The following is a 24,546-nucleotide window of genomic DNA, read 5'->3' as shown; positions in this document are numbered from 1 at the left end:
TTTTTTTTTTGCGGTACGCGGGCCTCTCACTGTTGCGGCCTCTCCCGCTGCGGAGCACAAGCTCCGGACGCGCAGGCCCAGCGGCCATGGCTCACGGGCCCAGCCGCTCCACGGCATGTGGGATCTTCCCGGACCAGGGCACGAACCCGTGTCCCCTGCATCGGCAGGCTGACTCTCATCCACTGCGCCACCAGGGAAGCCCTAAAGACCCTTTTAAGTGATCAGTAGGTCAAAACTACTTTTATAATAATACTGAGACATTAGTTGCATTTTTCACTGTTTTCACGTTTGCCCTGATGGTGCAATGGGATGGTGCCCTGATCTTGCATTGCAAGAACAATGATCAGTAAGAGTAATCGTTGCATTCTTCAACCCTGAGCACTAGCAGAGAGAGAGAAAGAGGGCGAGAGGGAAAAGAGAGAGTGGGGGAGGAAGAGGGAGGGAGGGAGGAAGAGGAAGAGAAGGGAAGGGGAGGAGGGAGGAGAGAAGAAGGAAGGAAGGAGGGAAGGAAGGAAGGAAGAATGGAAGGAGAAGGAAGGAAGGAAGGAACGGAGGGAGGGAGGGAGGGAAGGAAGGCTAGTTTTACTTGAGAATGTCCTTGACAAACCCGTAAAAATAATTACTTTCATTAAATCTTGACTTGAGTACATGTCTTATATTTTGCATGAGGAAATCGGGTGGTACGTACAAAGCACTCCTGCTGCGCACTGAAGTTGAACGGTGGTCTCAGGAATGCACATGGAAGCCCAGTTTTACTTGAAAGAGCAACTGGTAGACAAACTATGATTATCCAGACTTGGGTATTTCACAGACATTTCTCAAAAATGAACAAAGTGGGCCTTTCATTTCAACTGAAACAACTGATAGTCTATTTTGCCAATGATAAAATTCAAGCTTTCAAATGAAAATGAGAAGTTTGGAAAATGTGTATCTGCCAGCATGAGCTCAACAACTTTCCAATATGTAAAGACTTTTCTCATGAGATAGGTGGCGATATGATTTTTTTGATATCGTATAAAGAGATGTATCAACAAAGAGTTGCATCACTCTATGAACTAGTGTTTTCCGAATGAACAATGCAAGCCACAATGGGACAAAATCTTGCATGAGATCTAGTCAAAATACTCAACGGACCAATGAAGTTTAGTGCACCAGGTGCTGGAGGAGGTCACCGAGAGGATAACTGTGAGCTGGACCAAGGCAATTTCACAGGCTTTCCCCGCCCCCCAGTACCTTCTACCCACTGTTCCCACAGCAGGAGTCACTCTAAGCCTTGAGAGAGTAATGTTACTGAGACCATCTGAACTGTACATGTGACTGACTGCTATTAAGGCCTCTATATAAACTCATCATCTTGCAGGAGGGCACAGAGATCCACTCATCTTACCCAAGACAAGCCTCATATGCAAGTTCCCTTGCTTATTAAAACTGCCACCTACCAATCTGTAGCGGCCTGCCTCTTTCTTGGGTCTCACCTTGCCCTCCGTGTGCTGACTGTACGTGCATGCCCAGCTGAAGGATCAATGTTCCTATCCAGTCTTAACCAGCTCAGCTTGAACTAGATGCAGCTGACTCCACGTGGAGTCCTTCTAGATTTAGCATAAGTGTTCCTTATACAAGAAAGTCTTCCAAGATCCTCCAGGTCTGAGTCAGATGGCCCCCTTTGTGACCCTAAGCTACTCTCTGCCTGTATCCATTGGAAGTTATCCTGCGGCTGGTGGTTTATTTCCCCATCTCCCCCCACTAGATTATACTCTCTCTGTGAAGGGCCAATTTCGAATTTCACCCAGGGTACTTCCCAGGTTGCAAACCAGCACTAGGGTAGGAAAAGTTCATTGATATGGCTTCCTGTTTCACACTGCAACTGTTACCAAACCAGGTGCATCTTGTCCGACCCATGGCAAGCCAAAAGGCTGAGACACCGAGGTTTACAGCACAGAGAGGGTTTATTTGCAAGGCAGCCAAGTGAGGAGATGGGAGAGCAAATCTCAAGTCCACATCCCTGAAGGCAAGGGGCTGGGGCTATTTATGGGATAATGAATAAAGAAGCAGGGCGGTCTGAAGCATGGGGAGTGTGGAGAGCATGGGGAAATGTGATTGGAAAAAGGTGCAGTAATCGTTGCTCTGCACCAGCATAAAGAAGCTACAGGCCTCTGCACCTTCCAAAGGTCACCCAGGACACTTGCCCAGTTGAAGGATCAGTGGTGCTATCCAGTCTCAACCAGCTCAGCTCAGACTGGACACAGCAGACTCTAAGTTTCTAGAAAACAACTCACTGGGGCAAACATCTTATGGTTTAGGCTACGTGCAGCTTGGAGGGCATGCAAGTCTTAAAAAGACTTTGATGAGTGAAGGCAGGTGAAATGGATTTAACCCACAGTTTCACAACTAGTCTTTTAAAAACACCACTTGCTGAATCTTGGTGCAGTATCAGAGGAATAGCCACAAGTACGTTCTATTTTTCCAGCTATAAATCTGTGCAATGACAGAGTAATTCACATAATTTCACCAAAACTATGTATCTACAATGATTGACTGCAGAAGCGGATAAGAGAATCCAAGTGTTTATTTTTTAAGCCAGATATTAAAAAGTTTGGCAAAAATGTAAAACAATGTCATTTTCTCGTGAATTCTTTTATTTTGGGAAAGAGTTATTTTTCATAAAATGTATTATTTATGTTAACATGTAATAGTTTTATTGTTATTTTAAGATGAATTAACACAAAAATATTGAAAAATTTATCCATTTCAATTTCTTCCATGGTAAACATTGATAGAAACAATTCACATATACAAAAGTTCTTTGAGATCTTCAATATTTTTTTCCAGCTCTATTGAGGGGGTAGTTGACAGTTAAAATTTATGTACATATTTAAAATGGACAAATTAAGTTTTGATACATATACATTGTGAAATGATAACCGCAACCAAGCTCATTAACATATTCATCACCTCATAATATTTACTTTTCCTGTGTGTGTGGTAAGAACACTTAAGATCGATTCTCTTAGCAAATTTCAAGCATATGAGACAGTATTATTAACTACAGGCACCATGAGGTACATTAGATCTCCAGAACTTAGTCATGTTCTAACTGAAACTTTGTACCATTTGACCAACATCACCCCATATTCCCCACACCCCAGCTCCTTGTAACCACCATTCTACTCTCTGTACAATAAGTTGACTTTTTAAGGTTTCACACGTAAGTGAGATCATACAGTATTTGTCTTTATCTGGCTCATTTCACTCAGCATAATGTCTTTTAGATTCATCTATGTCACTGCAAAGGGCAGAATTTCCTTCTTTTTTATGGCTGAATAATATTCCATCATATATACAATCACATTTTTTTATATTCATTCATCCGAGGGATCCTGAGACCAAAGAGTTTGAGAAGCCCTCCCTTAATCTTATTTCCAGCTCAGAATGTGGTGTCCAGAAAAATCACACTTAGGCAGGATATCTCCTAGGAAGTTTAAGGCAGAAGTTCTCAAACTGTTTTGTGTCAGGAACCCTTTACACTCTTAAAAAGTTAATGCGGGGCAGGAGTTGGCTCTTTGTTTCTTGAAATTTGAAATTGTTGCCTGCTCTGGAAAAATATAGCTCCTGATTTATCCTGTACCTCATGCCAGGATGTTAATTTGTCTGGTTCTGAGCACAAAAGCAAAGAAGGGTGCATTTTCCTCTCCAGCGCTCTGAGACAAAGCACAGATTCCTGTCTCACATGAAGGGAACTCTCCTGCCTCCCAAACAAGGGTCTGTTCCAAACACTTACTCACATTTCAGTGAGTCAGAAGGAAACAGACAGATATTCATCTCCCTGAAACCTGGCTGACTTCCTGCAAGAAGTCTGTGAGGAGAGCCACGATTGGGTGTCAGGGTTAGTGAGCGGCCACCTACAAATTCTCAGGTGTTATATGGAGTCTTAGTCAGCAGGTGAGTACCATCCACAGCGCAGAAAAAAAATGCCTTCAGGTGTTTGTCAGGATTAGTAAGTAACAGATAAGAAAACAGGAAACAACCAGGGGCCATAGATTTTGGTTTCAAATGTATTGAGTTTATAGTCATGATTTATAAGCAGTAGCATCTGATGAATACCAATTTAATACTTTAACTATTTGAGACTCCAGCCCTAGCTATGGTAAAGGGGAGCATTTGATTTTTACCAGTTACGTCCTTCCCATCTTGAACCACTTTGCTTCCTAGTGGCAGTATGCCAGTATGCTAGTATCCCATCCTCCTAATAGTACCTGCTCCATAAAGATTTGGAATGGTGATAATAATAATGATTAGACCAGCAAATCCTTAAGTTTAGTTTATTAAAACTTTTGATTACTTCATAAAAGTAGTCACTGGAAGGATTCTGGTTTCAACAATGTGCTGGGAATTTGTGGGTGAACTTTCGGAGGAAAAATCAGATTTAGAGAAAAGTGAATATTCTATTTCTTAGGTTGGGAAGTAAAAATCTCAGAAGTGGTTATGGAATGTTCTCTTTCCAGATCTGAGCCTGAAATAATGGAAGAAAATGCTCACGATGTAATGTAGACAAACAGAAAGAATCACGAGTTCATACGGGGGTTCTCACTCTTCTGTGTGTCTTGAAGTAAATCGCTTAAAGTTGGCAATCAAATCAGCTCCTTATTTGGAGAGGAAGGTATGAGGATTTATAACACACACACACACACACACATACACACACACACACACACACACACACACACACACACGGCGCTCTTGCAGCAGCTCTTGCTTAAATATCACTTCGGGATAATCATAACTTTTGGGCAGATCTTCTTTCCTGTCGAGTTAGTTTCTAACCTGGTCATTGTGCTTATTTTTGTCCGTTTTTCCACCCACTTGGGAAAGGCAGAGCAGGCATGCACCGAGCAGCCCCTGAGAACTGTGGCTGAGGCTCACACCCAGCCCTCCCACCCCTGCCAGGAGCCGGGAGCCGGAAGGCCTGTACGACGGCCGGGGCCGCTCGGGGACCCCGGGTCCCCCGCGGGCCAGCGTCAGGCTGTCAGGGGTGGGGTAGTAGACCAGCTAGCTTTCGCCCGTCTGCTGCTCCCGGCAGGAAAAGCCCCCAGGGGCGAGGTTCCCACCCCCACCACTTCCTGGATCCCTGGGCTGGGAGGGTGTGCGGGGGTGGAGGTGAGGTCTGCTGGGGTGTGGAGGAGCCCAGGTGCAGCTCTCCGGGCGGCGGGGCGGGGCTGGGGCGGGGCCGGGGCAGGTCGGGTGTTTGCTGAGGCGAAGGGGCGGGCCTTGGCGCCCCGGGAGCTGCCCGGCAACTTTTTCCTGCTCACACCCGGGCGCGGGAGAGAAGACCTCGGGACGGCTCCTGGGGAGTCTCCGGGTCCTTGGGCCCCCGTGCAAACCCAGAGCAGCTCCACTGCCCGGGGCGGCGGGCTCAGGATGCGGCCAGGACGGACAGGCGGCACACTGCTGCGGCTGGTGTTAGTGCTCAATCAAGGTAAGCGACGGGTTTGCTCTGCATGAGTTGCAGGAGGAACTTGCGTGGGTCCTGGGGGCGAAAGCGAGGAGTTCTGCGCCAGCGAGGCACAGGTGGCGCGCGTCTCTGCTCTGATTCCACGTGGACCCAGGCGCCTAGCCATCCCAGCAGGATGGAGAGAGACTCCCCATTCCCGCTCTCCCTCGCCTGGTGTCCCCATAAGGCACGGCTCACCCTGTCTGTAAAGCACCTTTCAAAGTCAGCTCGATACGCGCTTCGCTCTTAGGTACACACGCACGCGCACACATGCATGGGGGAGTAAAGATTAGTGGAGCGCCTGGAGATCCAGAATCCTGCTGCCGGGCTCAGACAGGTGCCCCGCCAGACCCGGACCCGGAGGTTCTGTGCGTCCCGGGAATCCGGTCCTAGGCGACAGCCTGCCCCTCAGGGCGCTGCCTGGTGGCTTTGCAGGAGCCTGAGAGCCCAATATGCTTATTTTTCAACCCCAGGGTGTGAATAATGTCCCTATTTCTTCAGGACGCAGCACGGATGTTTCTTCCCTTAGGGGACGTAGGAAAACCAAGCGCCTCTTCAATACTTGGCAGAGGGGAATTCTTCACGCCCTTCTGCCTTCTTCTTACTGTTGTAACGTCGTCTGTTCGACGAATGTAAACTTAGGCCAGGAAAAGTTCTTTTCCGCTTTCTGGATCGTAGGCGCAGCAACGAGAGATTTACCCGCAGCTGCAGCTCCAACGGCAGGGCGTTGAGAGCCGGGCCCACCCGTCGCCTGACTCCTTTTGCACGAAGTGGGGAAATGAGGCTGGGGGTACCCAGCTGCGGCGCAACCACAGTCCATCAAGAGTACTTTCCCCAGGGGACTTCCCTGGCGGTCCAGTGGAGGGAGCGCGGGTTCGATCCCTAGTCGAGGAGCTAAGATCACGCGTGCCGCCAGGTGAGGCCAAAAAAAAAAAAAAAAGCTACTTTCTCCAGACCATTTTCCAGAGCCTCGTGTGTGCTTACTTCAAGAACTTTAGTTTACTTTTGGGGTTAGGTGGGGTGGGGGGAGTCGCATTTGTATATCATAGTTTGAATAGCTATCAAAGCAAACCAAACAAAAAAGTGGTCTCTGATTTTCAAGTGTTTTTACCAAGAGGAGAAATCTTTCTTAGACTGCCCTCCTATGAGGCATTTAACCAGTTGTTATCATGAAAGAATTCTAATGCAGAAGACCCTGTAGCATTTTCTCCAGGTTAGAGAAAGAGAAATAACACGACCCCAGCGGAGAATAGGCATCGTTAGTTTTCCTGTCTAACCCTGGATCTGGTGCTTCACAGATATTCTCTCCTGGGACCCCAAGAGTGTTTTGAGGGGCCATCAACCCTAACTTAGGGGTTTCGGAGAAAGTTGGATTCACCTTGAGAATCAGTTCCTGGACACCACCACCTTCCCAAGAGCTAATGGACATTTCAATGCAAGCCTTTCATCACTCTTTAATTACCCATTATTAACAGAAGCTATGGAAATATAACATCATTTTCTTATCTTTGAAGTGTTGAGGCTTGTTCTTTAAACAGCAGTGAGAAATACTTCAGAGGAATGTAGTGCCGCAAGGCATGAAGTCAGGTACAGAGACTTTACCTGGAGTTGGTTAACAAGCGCAACTCGCTGCAAGCCAGCAGAAGTGATTTAAAATGACATCTGTCCAAATAGTTTGTATATTTCCTCCTTCCTCCTGCTCCAGATATTTACATACTCAAGGAACAGGTTTTCTCTTAATTCCGGGTAATCATAATAAAACTTTGTCATTTGTTATCTGAACCCAAGTTCCCAGGGAAACAGCATCATTTTTTGATACCATGAATATCCAAGATTAAAATGAATAATTGAAAGCTCTAGGTTTGTGACAGCTGCAGTTTTTTATGGCATGACCCTATCTGTATAAAATTTTGAGTACTCATCATTACTAAACAGACACACATGTAGTTGCTTATAAGTTATATCCATATATATTTGTGTAATATGAATACCAAAAATTAAAATGTAAAAGGTGCATGTGTGTATGCGTTTCTACATCTAGCACACACCAACCACTGTAGAAACTTAAAACCATCAAATCTCACTTTAACACGTAGATTCAAATTCGCTTTCTATAAACATTCTCACAGGTATCTAAGAAAAAGCAGTGCTCATGGTTTGGTTTCATATTTATCGCTTTTCATTGATCATTCCTTAGTTTAAGTGCTCGCAATCATTGAAATGGTAACCGGCAGGTTGAGGATGGAAAAGAAAGACCATAAGAGGCCTGGATAATCCATAAACTGTAATAGGTCCATAGGGAAAAGGGAAATGTGATTTTAAAACGCACGACGTCACTTACACTGTCTAGTGTGTTGCTTGGCTAAGGATTACTTGCCTAGCCTCATCTCTTGTTATCTCTGGTACCCTGCCCGAATCACCCCCTATTTTCAGATCCCTAATTTCCCCTCAGGCGGTACATATTCTAATTTCCCTCTTAGTAAGCAGGTCCTCCTTTAGTGTGTAATCTGGCAGCTGTTTCCTCCTGAAGCACCCTCCACCCCTGGCTTCTGTTCTCCCTGTTTGTCTCCTATTTTCCTGGCTGTTCTTTCGTAGTCTCCTTCCCAGGCTCAGCTGTTTGGCCCGGTCCTTGTTGGTGTTTGCAGAGTTCCATGCTGGATCCTCCTCTTCATTTTACCAGTTCCCTCTGGGCCTGCTCCCCACTCAAGTCAGCATCTCCAGCCAGACTCCTCTCCTGAGTTCCAGATCAGTGTTTCCATCTGTTAGCAAATATCTCCACCTAGATGCCCTCTATGCACGTCCCACTCCACGTCCCCAACCGAAGTAGATATCTGTCCTCTGAAATTTTTTCCTGCGTTGTCTATTATTGTTTAATGGCAGCATTATCCTGCAAACATGGAAACCAGGGATCTCTTCCCTTGTCTGCAACCTCACAAACTGTCTCTAAGTTCTGTCTGCTTTCCCCAACTCATGTGCCTTCTGCTACTGCCCAGTTCAGGCCCTCGCTTTTTTGTGTCTGGACTCCCACCGTCTTTAAGCTGGTTCTCCTGTGTTTGTCTCTTATCCCTCCAGTCCATTCTCTGCTTTGTCACCAATGGTATCTTTCTAAACACTTATCTGTATCCAATCACCCCTTTGCGTCAAACGTTTGGTGGCTTCCCAGCTCACGTGGTGCACGGTCCAAATTTTGTGACACGTCAGAAAAAGTCCTTCGCCATCTGGTCGCAGCCTGCCTGTTCAGCTTCTTCTCTACCACACTCCCCCGTGCACACTTACACACAAGCACACACACTGCACATATGCACACTCACAATACACACACCCCAGAGCCATGGACATGCACCTATACACACCCTTCTGTGTTCTGACTGCACCTGATCATCCCATATTTGGTGTTAGAATATTTTCCAGACTATTTTCTTGGCCTTCACTGCCTTGATGCTTTTCCCCCTTTTTTTTTCCTCATCCCTTTGCAACTCACCATTGTCCTATGTTAAAAGAGACGACCCCAAGTAAAATTATAAAGTAGGGAAGTTTTTATAACAAAAAGGGAAGTTTGAAGTAATCTCTCATTTCTGGGACCCACCCTCAACGACCTCTCTCATCTCAGCCCCTCAACCACCTTAGACCACCAGCTGATATGGTAACTCCCCTCCCCCATGGCTCTCCAGCTACACCGGCCCAACCTCGACTAAGCTTTGCTTTCCTACATACTGGTTCACAAGCCACTGTTTTGATTCACATTAATAGATTGGGGCTCTGGATTCAGTATTTAAAAACAATTACTCATACGTTTCTGATGTGCATCCAGGTTTGGAAGTAACTGCTTAAATATTAGCACTGCACCTTCTCTTTCCTAGCAAATTAAAATTCCAGAATTGCCTGTACCACCTTGTTTTGTGATGACCACCAAGTCAGGTGTATTTCACCGCCAAGAGTCAGAGAATGCGTCAGTTCAAGTGACTTCCTTCTAAAGTATGTGATGACTGCTCCTTTCTTAGTGTGCTGAAAGCCATGGGTGTATAAAAAGGGAAAAGCCTGTTAATACAAAGAGATGAGCTGCTAATGGTGGAATTTCAGACATTCAGCAAAATAAAGGCCATTCAGTCTGTGTGTTGAAAATAAAGAGTTTCAGGAAGAATAGGAAAGATATTTGGGACCGAAAGTGTCATCTTGACATCATGTAAATGTTACCACTAAAGTCACTATCAGCCCTGCTTAACTTGGGACATTACAGAAAGATCGAGCACAGCATAAGAGAAAGAACTATGGAAAGCTGTTACCCCAGTCAACAAGTCAAAGATGTGGAGGGTGTGTGTATGCGTGTGTGCTTTTTTATCTTATGGTAACTAATGATTTACCTGGAGGAACACACAGAATAATGACTCTTAAAGAGAAGAATCTTGATACCGCAAATCCCGAGACAACAATAGGTCCCCTGTGTGAAAGTGACCCCTATGATTCTCCCTTCTGATGATACATAGGTGCTTTGTTGCTCTGGATACAGTGAATTCCAGAAAACTAGTTTTTGATCGTATCTTTGTGCAACACTTGCTTTATGTAAGGCAACGTGCTGGATCCAGTGTAGAACCACTGGAAACTTGAAATGTGGTCCAGAGAGGTTGCAGTCCATTTGGAAACAAGTCCACACATGAGGGAAAGACATTGTCTCAGTCCCTGGGGGTTGCCTAACCAATTTCATACCCTACCATCCTCCTTTCTGACAGAAGCCCAAGTACTGGGTTAACCCCTCCTCTGCACAGCTAGGAGATCCAGGGAATGTTGAACGGTAATTGGACTGAGCCAGTGCTGGTGGTCCCAGACCTCTCGCCAGTGTCTGATTTAGACATGGGCATATAATGGAATTTTGACCAATGAGATTTGGAGTGAGATCCTCTCAGGGACTTTGGGGCAAGAATTTTTCATTCCTAAGGGAGATGCTAGTTAATAAACATACTGTCAGGTCTAGATGTAAATCTTGGAGCAGCTATAGCCATCTTGCAACCATGATGTCAGGACTAGCTTGGAGATAAAGCCAGGACACTGGCCTAGTGGAAAGAGAGGAAGAAGAGGGTCCTTCATATTGTCTTTTATTGATAGTTACTGAAATTTCGAGCCATCATACATCTTGGTGTCTTGAAAAATTTCCGTGTAATTTACAACTTGTTGTGTTGTTCCTGTTATGTTGTTGTGTTGTCTATGCCTATAACATAAAGATGTAATGTAAATTTCTATAATGTAATAGGTGTCATATGGTCTCATGCAGTTAATTGCTGAATGAATGATACAGAACTAGATGTTGAGTTCAGAGGATGGAGAAATATCACTGTGACACGTTTAAGTATCAGGCCTCTAGAGGGGCCGTCCTGGGGGCAGGAAATAATTGTTACCATTCAGATCTACTGTGAAGGGCCTTAGAGATCAAAGTTCAGTTCTTTGTAAATGACTGTAAGTGGTAATACAGTAACGTAATCACTAATAGGCCCCAAGTCTCCTAGTTCCTGGGGCCAGGTGTTTTAGATACTTAAATAGGAAAGGAGAAGGCCATTATGCCCGGAACACATTACTCAAGGTATTCACAGAAAGTGAGAGCTGGGAGGTGAGTGAGTGCCCAACCGTGAAAGGCCTTGTAAACCCTGGAAAGGAGCATGGAGTTTATCTGGAGGACAGTGGGAAGGCTCTGAAGGTTGTTAAGGGACAGTGACATGCTCCGGTTGGCCCCTTGACAGATCACTCTGGCAGCAGGGGGGATGGTGGAGTGAATGGAAGCCAGACTGAAGGCACCAAGACCACTTAGGAAAGAACTCGGTCTAGGTTCGGTGTTAGAGAAGGCGGTGGTTCAACTATACTCCAGTATAAAAAAAAAAAAAAAAAGATGGCAGTGGTAAAAACCCAGATAGTGGCAGTAGGGAAAGATAGCTGAGGACAGGTGTGAAAGGTATTAAGGAAGAATGGACAGGATTTGGTGATTGATGTACGAGGGTGGCAGGGAGAGAGGAAGAAGGTTAAGACTGAGACCTGGGTTTCTGATGTAAACAGCTCGGGAGATGCCATTCACCAAGACAGGAGCACTAAAGGACAGCAAGGCTAGAGGAAAAAGAGAGCAGTTCAGCTTGACAGCTTGAGTTTGAGACATCCACGTTAATACGTGTAGTTACTAGATGGTGATGTGTAGCGGTGTTAGGAACAGGAGTGAGAGCAACATGGGGATAGAGATTTAGGAGTCGTGGGCATCTGGAGAGGGATTGAAGACATGACGTTGATGAGTCAGACGAAGAGAGACTAGAGGATGACTTTGGCTGCAACCTGAGGAGCTCCCTTAGAAGGTCGGGTGAGGAAACGGAGATGCCAAGGGAGAGAGAAGATGCAGCTGGAGGAGGAGAAAGAGGACAGCGCAGACTGGGCACCGCGGAAGTGTTTCGAGAAGGAAGAGTCGGTCCACAGGATCAAACTCTTCACAGAAGTCAGGCAGGTCTGACCTCCTGGGTGAGGGCAGTCTCTGCTGAGGGGAAAAAACAGAAACAGAGTGGAGCCAGCTGAGGAGTCAGTGGAAGGTGAGGGATGGGGACAGTGCCAGGAACTTTGGCAGGAAGGCAGGAACTAGAGGGATGAGGTGGGAGGGGCTGCTTAAAAACAAACAAGCAAGCATTGGAGAAACTTGCATAAACATTATTGTGGTTTTTTTTTTTACTTCTGTCACGGTACTGCATGGTACTTGTAAGTTTTGAAATTTACATTGAGGCATCCGTATGTGGCAGGAGTCCGTGACACGAGAGAAGCAAAGAGGAGAAAAGGGGCACGCGTGTCCATGGAAAGGATGCTGTCAGGGAGAAAGAAGAAGGAGGGGGGAAACTGGATGACCCACAAGAGCAGCAGCTCCGGACAGATTAGAAACCACAGGTGATCACGTGAAGGAAGTCGAAGCAGGTTCTGGGCTATGAAATGGAGAGGATATTAATTGATGAGAGAAAGGTGAAGCTGACCAAGGCACACAGAGAGAAAACTCAAAACAAACTTTTCAGAAATCACAGTCCCATATAGCACAGAGAATTGTGTTGTCTTTGAAAGGTTCTGGTCATAAAATATTAAAGCCTTTTATTCTGCATAACAGTGGGTTTTTTTCAAGGCATTTTAAACATTTCTATTTAATATAAATTAGAAATAAATTAATGTCTACTCTTAATTTTGTTAAAGTTATAATTAGTTCAAGGTACTGTTCAAGTGTTTTATCCAGTCTATGCCTGCTGACTCTTGTACACGTAAATTACATTTACTAACCAGTATAAACTCGAACTGCATATTTTTGTAATGTTTTCAGGTCCATTGAATATTGGAACTGTTCATAATTTTCAAATACATTTTTTCCTCCTTGGAGAGAATTGTCTGTTCTGTTGACCAAACAGTTCATAGAAACTGGGCAACTTTGTCAATGAAGATTCCTGCATTATTATGCCATGTTCTGAAAGGGTAACTGCAATTCTTCCTTTTATTAGTTTAAAGGGACTAGAGCAGTTTTTACTGCAGAAACCGTACATAACTCCTGATCATTGAAAGGCTTTCTGTATAAAAATGAGGTTAATGTTTAAATGAGCAAAGGGGAAAAGAAAGAGTGACGGACACTGTATTGTCAGTGTAAGAGATGATTTCATTGTGTTCTGAAGAGCGTGTACAAAGCTATTGTGCCCCTGCATGCCTTGAACATTGGCAGTTGTCATTCTCCTGATTCATTCGAAGGTGGCCTTTGTTTGTCTTTGTGTAGGCCTGATCTCATTTCCATGGATACCATGTAGAAATGCAGACTGAATGCAAGCTGGCTCTTGGCCAGTTCAGTAAGATAACTCTATTCCAAATTGTTTACCAGTTTCCTTCAGGTCCTTTAACCAAATAGCTTCTTGGACGCTTATTAGAATATGGACAATGAACCTTCTGAATTGTATAACCTTTTTGTAACCATATTCTGAATACTAGTGCATAAAATAGATATTTCAGAGAAATTGACTTAGTTTTCTGTGTACTTATTGTTTGGGGGGGTGGGGAGGGAGGACATAGCCTTGGTAATTGGGATACTTTTATGTGATCTTTATTTTCCTTTCAGTATAAAAATGTAATAGCCCAGATAAAAAAGTCTTAATGCAAAGTGGAAAGATGGTTAAATAATTTATGTAAATGTCATAGTGTCGTAGTTCTTTCAGGCTGCTATAACAAAATACCGCAGACTGGATGGCTTACAAACAACAGAAGCGTATTTCTCACCGTTCTGGAGGCTGGGGAGTCTAAGATCAAGGCGCCAGCGTGGTCGCATTGTGGTGAGAGCCCTCTTCCTGGTTCATAGCTGGTGCCTTTTTGCGATGTCCTCGTATGGTGGAAGGGGCTAGGGGTCTCTCCGGAGCCTGTTTTATGAGGCACTCATCCAATTCATGAGGGCAAAGCCTAAGCACCTCCCAAAGGCTCCCACCTCCTAATACCATCATCTTTGGGGGTTAGAATTTCACCATATGAAGTCTGACGGAACACAAACATTCAGACCATAGTATGTAGTAATTAAGAAGTCCCTTTTATTATTACAGTATCTAATTTTTGCCCCCAAGGAATCAGACTTTAACATATTAGTATCATTTTTTTTCTTGGCTGTGGTTCCAGTGAAATATGACCTTAACCCTTTTTAACAGTATAGTCCCTTAGTCTCTTACCTTAATCTGTGTTCTCTCTTCTTAAAATACAATTTAGCCCCCAACCCGTATTCTATACATCCTTTAAGTAAGTCTCAATTTCACTGAGGCTTATGCACCCCAGGAAGCCTTCCCAACCACTAATCCAATTTAGTTGTCCTCCTCACGTGGACCCTTTCATAGCAGTTGTCACATTCTACCTCAATGATATGTTTACTTGGCTCTAAATCCTATAGATCGCAAACTCTGAGAAGACGGGGGCCATGTCTTCTTCACTTGTGCCAAGTTGAGTTTTGTTGAATGAATGAAACACGTATGACAGCTATTGTAACACGGGTTAAAGGCACACTTTCCGAATGAATGCCAAGCCAAAAACCTCCTAGTTCTTTCCAACTCGTATATGCCAAAATGCTTCTGTTTGCTAAATCCAAATTTGCTAAAATATTCCTTTAGTTGATCAATTTATTTATTTATTTTTTTACTTCCTTGAGAGAGTTTGTTTGCTTTTGGAATATTTCTCCTTTGTCTTGAAATGTCTAACTAGGATAGCGCTATTGACAAGTAATAAGATGAATAAAAGTATTAGGACAGTGCAGACATCTTTTTTTCCCCTAAAAAACCCTCTTGTTCCCCTCTTCTGTCCTCATAAAGCAGTACCATAATTTATCTTCAGCTTGACGCTCTCTCCCACTGAATACATTTTTAAGATCACCTTTCATCCTATTTATCATTGTATTCTCAGGACCTAGCATATAGTAAGCACCCAGAAAATGGTTGGTAAAAAAATTTTAAAATAAAAATAGAATTTTGATAATATGAGGTATGTTCATCAAAGTACTAAACTTGATTAATACTTTCAGTTTATAGCTTTTTTTATAAAGCAGAATATTTCAATATCCTTATAGAAAATGACATATACTAACATTCTCGTAAACAGAAAAAATATTTATATTTCTTCCTTTTGATGTTCGTAAGTGTGAATGTAAATTTTCATAGATATACTTGCCATTTATATGAAAATGACTCATTTACTTTTTTCACTTGCTATCTTTTGTATATACTTTTCCCTGTGGCCCTCATATTTATAACTTTACATTAATACATCCTGCCATGTCATGGTTAGCTATTGTCCCATTGTTGTATATTTAGGTTGTTTCCTGTGGGGTTTTTTTCCCCCTACTGCAAGTAACGTGGCTATAAATATCATTGTACAAGAAGCTTTTTCTTTCTTTTTTCCTTTTGGACAATTTCCAAAAGCAACATTACTGGATCAAAGATTATCTGTATTTTTTAGCTCCTGTTGCATACTGAACACTGTGGTCATCAGTAATGTGTGATTTTTACCAATTTTACCAACATTAGATTTTAATTTACTTTTTGTAGGTTTTTTTTTTTAACTTCTTATAGGTTGATGAGTGTAACCTGGTGCTTCATATTTATTTTAATTCTCATGCTTTATATTCATCAGGGTGCATTTCTAAGTTACAATTTTAAAATGCCTATCTTTTGAAAAATATATGTAGAGTAGGATATTCTAGAATTTAGGCCTAGAAGAAACCTCAAGAGATCATCTAGTAAATGCCTCATTTTTACAGTAACCAGCTTTTGAAAATGACTAAAGCCCAGGACTCTAACCTGCAGTCCATCATTTCAAGGTAGCCTTCAGAATTTCCTCTGAAAATCTCTTTGACAAACTTCTCCTTGTCAGCTATTTCCCACAGATTGATCAGAATCCATTTTCATTTGAGGAGTAGCAGTCCTCTGGTTAAGATTTCCATACTTCCGTGGGTCAGAACCTTTTAGGGGGAAAGAGAAGACATTCTGTTTGCCGGAGCACTTGACTTTGAGTCTCCAAATCTGGAGATTGTTCTGGTTAACTATTGCCATGTAACCAATCACCCTAAAACTTAGTGGCTTAAAATGACACCCATCATTTGTTATCTCTCCTGGTTTCTTGCATAGGACTTTGAGAAGAGCTTGGCTGGGCAGTTCTGGCTTGAGATCTCTCATGTAGTTACCTTCAGAGGGTAGGCAGCTCTCTCTCTTCACGTGGTCCCATCAAGGGGTTTCTTCAGCATGGCGCCCTCTGGGTGGCCTGATTTCTTGCAAGGCGACTCAGGGATTTAAAGGCAAGTGTCCCCTCAAAACTGGCAGAAACTTGCACGGTCTTTTCTAACCTAGACTCAGAAATCATACAACTACATCTATTCATCAAAGAAATTACCAAGCCATACCTAGATTCTAGGGGAGGAGAATTACTCAGCGTCTTGATGGGAAGAATGTCAAGTAAGTCCCAGACATGTTTTGAAACCACCACAGTGACTTAGTCAACTTAATGGTGTTTACAAGACTGTCGCTTGTTTATATCATAGTTGTTCAACTTCGACATTATTGACATTTGGGGACTAGATAATTCTTTTGGGGGATGGAGCAGTGGCAGTGGCAGGAGGGACTGTCCTTCGGACTTTAGGATGTTGAGCGACTTCACTGGCCTCCACCCACTAAATGCCAGTAGACACTCCCCTTCCCCGCAACAGTGTGACAACCAAAAATTTGTCCAGACATTACCAAAAGCCCCCTGAGGGACAAAATTGCTCCCAGTTGAGAAGCACTACATTAAACAAACATGTATTAATGTTCATGGCATCCTGAAAGGAACTCTAGCTCTGAAGAGTAAATTTTAATTTTAATGCCATTTTTCTGGCTGCCTTTGGATAAGTCACAGGCAGACTGTTCCCTACCTTGCTGGGTCATTGGGAGGATCAAATGGAATTATGAATGGAAAAGTATTTTGTGCACTGTAAAAGCGTATATAATGTTACTTTTCAAAATTCATATCCTTGGTATTCATCCATTTTTATCATCATTCATTATTTTAAGGGACCTCAATGGAGTGTCTATCAGAGGGTAGTAGAGTGTCAGACATGGGAGGAACTGGAGGATTCAAGGCAGTCCCTCCAGGAGCTCTGCTTTCCATTTCTAATGTTACCTGTGGAGGAGAATCTAGATCCTTACTGAATGTAAAATTTAACACTCAAAACAAAGACTTTTAAGGAAAAGTTGCATTTTTCTTTCTTAATAAAAGCAGGAGAATGTTATGCTGCTATATTCCAAACGCAGTTTTATGCTTTTGGCTTTTGCACTACTTTTATTTTTTCTTTTAAGCACTATAGCTGTAAGCCAGACACTCTAGAGCTTAAATCTGTATGTACAGTGAATGTGTGGTTCTTTTCAAAGGGCCTACAGTTTCTAAGTTTAGTTGCTTTATTTTTTTTTGAGAGGAGGGGGGTTGGGCTTTCTAAATTATTTCTGCAGTATTGTCCTTTCAGCATGAAGACAATGCTATTGAGAATGATTTCCTGTAATTTTGTACATGTTCAAAGGATCTAATGCAACCTATGACCATTTTCTGTTGTACATATTCTCGGTAATGATTAGCTACACTTGAGAGTTTGAAGTCTGTTTTCTTTTTTCCCCTAATGTACTGTTATTTATTTATTTATTTATTTTTGGCTGCATTGGGTCTTCCTTGCTGTGCACGGGCTTTCTCTAGTTGCGGTGTGCTGGGGCTTCTCCTTGCGGTGGCTTCTCATGTTGCGGAGCACGGGCTCCAGGTGCACGGGCTTCAGTAGTTGTGGCTCGCGGGCTCTAGAGCACAGGCTCAGTAGTTGTGGCTCACGGGCTTAGTTGCTCCGTGACATGTGGGATCTTCCCAGACCTGCATTGGCAGGTGGATCCTCAACCACTGTGCCACCAGGGAAGTCCCATGAAGTCTGTTTTCTTAGTTTCAAAGTCAGGGTCTGAGTAACCCCATTTCCTGCGTTTGTGGTTTCCTAGAGGGTCCATGGGCTGATAATGTTTTCTTGGCTCTCATGGTGAGTGTGTCTCAGCAAAATGTAGACATGCTGTCCTCCTATCCATTGCACAGCAGTTCTCAGAAACTTAAATGGAAACTTATTTAGGATATAGTTTTTTATGTGAGAGGTGAAAGTAGGATCACAAATTAACATGCCTTTTACAATTTCTCAAAAAGTATGCCATTATCAGTAATATATAATGATATGAATAGTAAAAGAAAATAACAGAAACAAGCTGTCTTTACTGAGTGCTCATCATTTGCTGGACACTGGGTTAGGGTTTTATATATACTGTCTGACCACAATAAGGTAGGCTCATAGATTAGGTCTATTTCACGGGTGAAAAAGCAGTGGCTATATAGGATGAGGATCTTGTCCAAGGTCACAGAGCTATTCCAACCTCAGAGGCCAAGCTTTTAGGCTCTACAAGGTACTGTTGGTCTTGCCCGGTATGTGGATGTTTCAGTTAAAAAAAAAAAAATCCTTGTACTTCCAGCACTGGCATACTTCTGCCACTACATCACCCCAAAATATAGGGTTCTCCTAAAACTAGATAAAGAGCAAAGTTAAATGTCCTCGAAAATTCTAAATAGAAAATAAAATGTGTGTATATTTGTATATACATATATATGTACATATTTACTAATCTTTTAATCTACCTCTATAGGTATCTTCTCAGTAACCTGCATTCAAGCATCTTCCTTTGAATCAATCCAGAACTTATATTTATTGATAAACCTGGTCTTTACTGATATCCCATTATATGTATAACTTATTATTATGTGGAAAGGTGAAACAATCAGCAGTCCATCTGTTAATTCAATTGATTATTGATCTACAACCATGTAGATACTCTGAGTAGGGGGGAATATAGCAGTAAACAAAACAAAGTCCCTACTTTTCGGGACAAAGACAGATTTACCATAAAACAGGGGAAGCTTAAGCTTCAGGCACCCTCACTCTGCAGACCTTTCCCATGTATTCACATGCCTGATATTTTTATTAAATATGCAGAAGTTCAGATCATTGTCTCTTTTATACCCTAAAATAACATATTCCACAAAGACATCAACAGCAAACTGTTTGATCAACGTCATCAGTTCAAAAAGTTTCTGGATTAATCCCTTTAAAAGAAAATTTGAGGTACCTTGAAATATTATAGCTCCTGTATGATACTGGTAAACAGTCCTAAACATTTACATGACATTACAAATAAGGTGTTATGAAAATGAAAGAAACTTTCCTTAACTGTAAATAATAATAATTTTAAACATTCAATTTATCATGCCAAAAAAATTACTTTTTAGAGAGTATGATTTTATAAAGTTATCAAGTAAAGAGGTGATCAAAAGATGTAGAGCTGGGCTTCCCTGGTGGCGCAGTGGTTGAGAGTCCGCCTGCCGATGCAGGGGCTGCGGGTTCGTGCCCCGGTCCGGGGAGATCCCACATGCCGCGGAGCAGCTGGGCCCGTGAGCCATGGCCGCTGAGCCTGCGCGTCCGGAGCCTGTGCTCCGCAATGGGAGAGACCACAGCAGTGAGAGGCCCGTGTACCGGCCAAGGCAAAATGTATTACAGAAGTATGTCAGGCAATCAGTAAAAGGTATGTTTTTTAAAAAATATATTTTTCAGGTTTTAAAACTATTTGCTAGGATTACTTTTCTCATTCTAAACAAAAGTTAATTTTATACCTGAATTTGTTTCACAATTTTATAATTTTTTCCTTAAAGAGACATTCTGTCCCAAATTGTAGACATGTCAATCCCTACAAAACTTAACTCTTCTAATACAGGTTCTAATGAGGGTGGAAGACAAATTAAAAACATAAATACATCACATAAGAGGTAGCAATGCACAGTAAGGGGGACAGAGAATGCTAGGCAGGGAGTGGGAAGCAGGAAGATATTTTTTTGCTTGGGGTCATATTATATCTATTGCTATATAACAAATTACCACACATGGGGTAACTTAATATACATTTATTATCTTACAATTTCTGTGGGTCAGGAATTTGGGCATGGCTTCACTGAGGTCCTCTGCTTCAGGTTCTCTCATAAGGCTGCAACAAGGTGTCGGCCAGGGCAGGGGTCTCATCTGAATTCTTAACTGAGGAAAGATCCACTTCTGCTCATTTTAATTGTTGGCAGAATTAATTTTCTCCAGGGCTATTAGACTGAGGGCCTCAGTTCCCCATTGGTTCTCAGTGGAAGGCTGCCTTGAGTTCCTTGCCCTGTGGGCCTCTTTGCTTCATCAAAGCCAACAAGAGAAGGCATCTACTAGCAAGACGGACGTTACAATCTTATGTAATGTAATTACAGAAGTGATACTCTGTGATATTTGATTCTGCATTTTGAATCTTCATTTCTATTGGTTTGAAGTCATAGATCCTGCCCTCAAGGAGAGAGGATCACACAAACGCATGGATAGCAGGAGAGGGGGATCCCTGGGAGCCCCCTGACCACCACAGGTAATGAGGAATGGCAGCTCTGATGGGTTGATGTTTGATGTAGAAACAGAACACTCTCTGGGAAGAGTGTTTCATGCAGAAGAAACAAATGCAAAAGGTTAAGGTCAGAGTGAGTTTAAGGAAGAGCCAGGTGAGTGAGCTAAAAAGATAGGATAGGAGGTGAGGTCAGACAGGGTGGGGAGGCAATGAGTATGCAATTATCAAGAGACAAAACGTACACAAGTGAACAGTAAGTAACATTTCGAGGTAGTACATCACAATAAGAGATGCAGATGGTGAATTATAAGATGGGTGAATTATAAGAATTATAAGATGGGTGCAGGCTAAAATGATAGGGGAAGACCCAAACCAAAAGTTTATAGAGAAGTGGCCTGTGAACAGAGATATAATAGAAGAAATACTACCTCAGTTATGTCTATTGTTTCCATGCATGGCCTTGAGATGTGTCAGGCATATCTCGTTAATGAGCAAGCTATTCAACAGGCGCTGACTTGCTAAATGCACAAAAATGCTATTCTGAGAGGGGGAGGAAGAGAGAGGCGTTTCTTCTTTCACATAAAAGGAATTTAGGAAGATACTGTTAAAATAGAAAGTGCATTGATGAGCTGGTATTCCACTACTTTACCCCATCCTCTCGGCCACTGGGAGCCAGTGAGTCTGCCAGATGGCAACTCATCCTCCAACATCCTCATGAAAAAAGAGAATATATTGAGCTGTTAGGAAGCACTGTCATAATAAATGGACTTCAGAAGCAATTGCTATAGACTTTTGAAGATGTTCATTGCCTGCAAGATCGAAAGTTGTGAAAGGGCATCAAAATCACCCAACGATGTGCGCAATACTCTAATACTTGATGTAGTTACTTTGTCACAAAATAACGACTTGTATTTTTTTCATACAAAATGTGAACCTTGAATGATATAACTTGCATTAGTATATATCTCTCCTGTGTTTATATATGCACATCTGTATATTGACAGGCTTATCTTTGAAACGCAGCATAGTAAATTGAAAATTTCTGATATTATCCAATTTCCCCCATCTTAGTCTGCTGGAGCCGCCGTAGCAAGACACTACTGAATGGGTGGCTTTAACAACAGAAATTTATTTTCTCACGGCTCTGGAGATAGTAGTCCAAGATCAAGAGGTCATTAAGGTTGATTTCTGGTGATGCCTCTCTTCCTGGCTTGTAGACTGCTGCCTTTTGTCTGTGTCTTCATGTGCCCTTTCCTCTGTATGTACATGCAGAGAGAGAGATCTGGTGTCTCTTCCTCTTTTTATATGAACACCAGTCCTATCAGATTAGGTTCCCACGTTTATGACCTCTTTTAACCGAATTACCTCCTTAAAGGTCCTATCTTCATATATAGTCACATGAGGAATTAGGGGTTCAACATGGGAATTGGGGGAAGATGTAATTCATCCATAATGCCCCTTTAGGCTTAACTACATAGTAATGCATTTATTTCTGCACGGAAGTGATGCACATGTTTCTTTAATATGCATGCAGAGTAAATGTCAAATAAATGATACATGCACACATCATTTTTAAAAAAGTGGTCATGAATTATGAAGCAGAACAAATTATGAAATCATTACCCAGATATTAGCTGTAATCTCTTTGCTTCTTAAAATTGAAATATAATTCTTTTGGATCCCTATTCCACCCTTATAGGAAAATATAGTGCTCTCCCAAGATTTCTCTGAACCCCCAGGAGTTATCCATTTTCATTGTCATTCAGCCCTCAATACCCAGACGGGGGAGTTTTTGTTCTCCACCCTGACAAGTCTGATATTTGATTTTACGCTCTGTAAAAACTAATACGTTAGCTCGTTACAGTTTCATGGATGCTGACAAATGACATGAGGTGCCTGAGTCAGAGACCAAGGACTTTATTACTCATAGCATGACAGGTAGCACGAGCATGTTTACATCCGTTTCCCTGCGCTTCCCCACAAAGTATCATGAGGGCAACGGGAAGGGATGCAAATGGAAGCCTGCACACGTTGAGTAGGTTGCATTATGAGAGAGGAAAACTGAGTTTGGTGACCTGCTGTTTCACAGCAAGAATTCAGCAAACCCATTCTTTGTCCTGGAGGTGAGATTTACCTTACCCTCAAGCTTTCTTGCTGCAAACACAACCCTGAAAAAATGGCCCAGGTAGACATCGGGCAGGATCTAACTTTACTGGCATACCCGTCATATTGAATTGAATGGTGGTCCCCCAAAGATATTTCTATATCTCAGTCCTCAAAATCTGTGAATATTACCTTATTTAGATAGAGGGGCTTTGAAGATCACCTTGTGGAAACTGTTGGCAGAAACATGAATGTCGAAGCCACTTCCAGTGAGGGCTCGGAAGGAAATGAGGAACATGTTGTTGGAAACTGAAGGAATGGTGATTCCTGTTATATAGTGGCAGAAAGTTTGGCCTAACCGTGTCCTGCTGTTGTGTGGGAAGCTTTCAAGCAATTAACTTAGATATTTAGCTGAGGAGATTTCCAAGCAAAATGCGGAGGGTGCAGGCTGCTTTTCTCCTTGCTGAAGGTAGTAAAGTGCAAGAGGAAAGAGATAAATTGAGGAAGGAAGCATTAAACAAAATAAGAACAGTACTTAATGATTTGAGAAATCCTTAGTCTATCCAGATTCAAAAAAAAAAAGAGCAAATATTAGGGGACTCATTGTTAGGAAAGTGTGCTCTGAAGGGAAGGCCAAGAGTGTCGTTGGAAAACGTTTTGCTAAATGGATTAGGCGTGTGATTCCTGGATCCTCTCAACCGTCTCCGCAGAGGCCAGGAAGAGAGAAAGTTATCCAGGAAAGATCTGTGGAGAGCTCTCTTGTCAAATGGCACAGATCACCAGGACATACACAGGAGACCTACAAGGTTTTTAGGAATGTTGTCTCAGCAGAAATGCTGCTCTTGAACTGAAGGGGACAAAGAAGAAGAGGCCAGTAGAGCTGTTGCAGGCCCAGAGGACAGAGCCTTGAGCAACAGAGGATTATTTTCAGGCCTGAAAACCTAGTGGAATTTGACCTGCTATGTTAAACTTTCTTGGTACCAGCGACTCCTTTATTCCTTCTAATCTCTCTTTTAAATGGAAATGTCTCTCACATGCCTGTCACACCATCCTTTTTTAGAAGCAGAGAAATTATTTTCTAGGTTCACAGACCCCCAGATAGGGAGAAGTTTGCCCCAAGACAGATCATACCTGGAGTTTCACCCATCCCTGATTTAGATGAGAGTGTTTCTCCTGGACTCTTAAGCACAGTTCTTCTGGGAACGTTTGCTGTCCCCTAAGAGAGTTCCCCCATGTCTTGGTGATAACTGGACCTTCCTGCTCCCCTGCCTTTGCCCATACCTCTGCAGCTTCTGAGGACCAGTCCCCACCAGCCATGGGATAGAGATTTGCTCCACATTCTTAAATCAGTGAGACCCTGTGCTTGCACTTTCATAGACATTCAGACCTTAGAGTTCATGTATATGAGTAATTTGGATTTTATTTTATTTTGTATTGAGATATAATTGACATATTAGCTTCAAGTGTACAACACAATTAACTTTTAGAATTTTTATTGGAGTATATTTGACTTAATCTTATGTTAGTTTCTGGTGTACAGCAAAGTGAATCAGTTTTTTATATGTATATACATACATATATATATACATATATATATGTGTATATATATACACATATATATATATGTGTATATATATATATATCTCCATTCAGATTCTTTTACCATGTAGGTTATTACAGAATACTGATAGAGTTCCCTGTGCTAATCAGTGGGTCCTTATTACTTATCTATTTTATATTTAGTAATGTGTATATGTTAATCCCAATCTTCTAATTTATCACTTTCCCCCCACATTTCCCCTTTGGTAACCATATGTTTGATTTCGAGATCTGTGAGTTTCTGTTTCATAAATAAGTTTATTTGTATCATTTTTATTAGATTCCACATGTAAGTGATATCATATGATATCTGTCTTTCTGTCTGACATTACTTAGTATGATAATCTCTAGGTTCATCCATGTTGCTGCGAATGGCATCATTTTGTTCTT

General features: G+C 42.4%; 1 protein-coding gene across 1 annotated transcript in view; it reads left to right on the top strand.

Annotated features, from left to right (window-relative positions):
- Positions 1-5,295: 5,295 nt before the first annotated feature.
- ITGA2 (integrin subunit alpha 2) overlaps positions 5,296-24,546 on the top strand; it is a 106,983-nt gene continuing 87,732 nt past the window's right edge. The window contains exon 1 of the mRNA XM_027101133.1: positions 5,296-5,473. Coding sequence (XP_026956934.1) covers positions 5,416-5,473 — 58 coding nt within the window. The 5' untranslated portion in view covers positions 5,296-5,415. The remainder of the gene's footprint in view (positions 5,474-24,546) is intronic.

This window comes from Aethalodelphis obliquidens, unplaced genomic scaffold, assembly GCF_003676395.1.
Source record: "Aethalodelphis obliquidens isolate GAN/ISIS:26980383/991018 unplaced genomic scaffold, ASM367639v1 scaffold4, whole genome shotgun sequence".
Classification (NCBI taxonomy): Eukaryota; Metazoa; Chordata; class Mammalia; order Artiodactyla; family Delphinidae; genus Aethalodelphis; species Aethalodelphis obliquidens.
Note: the sequence above shows the minus strand (reverse complement) of the source record. Positions and strands in the feature narration are given on the sequence as shown.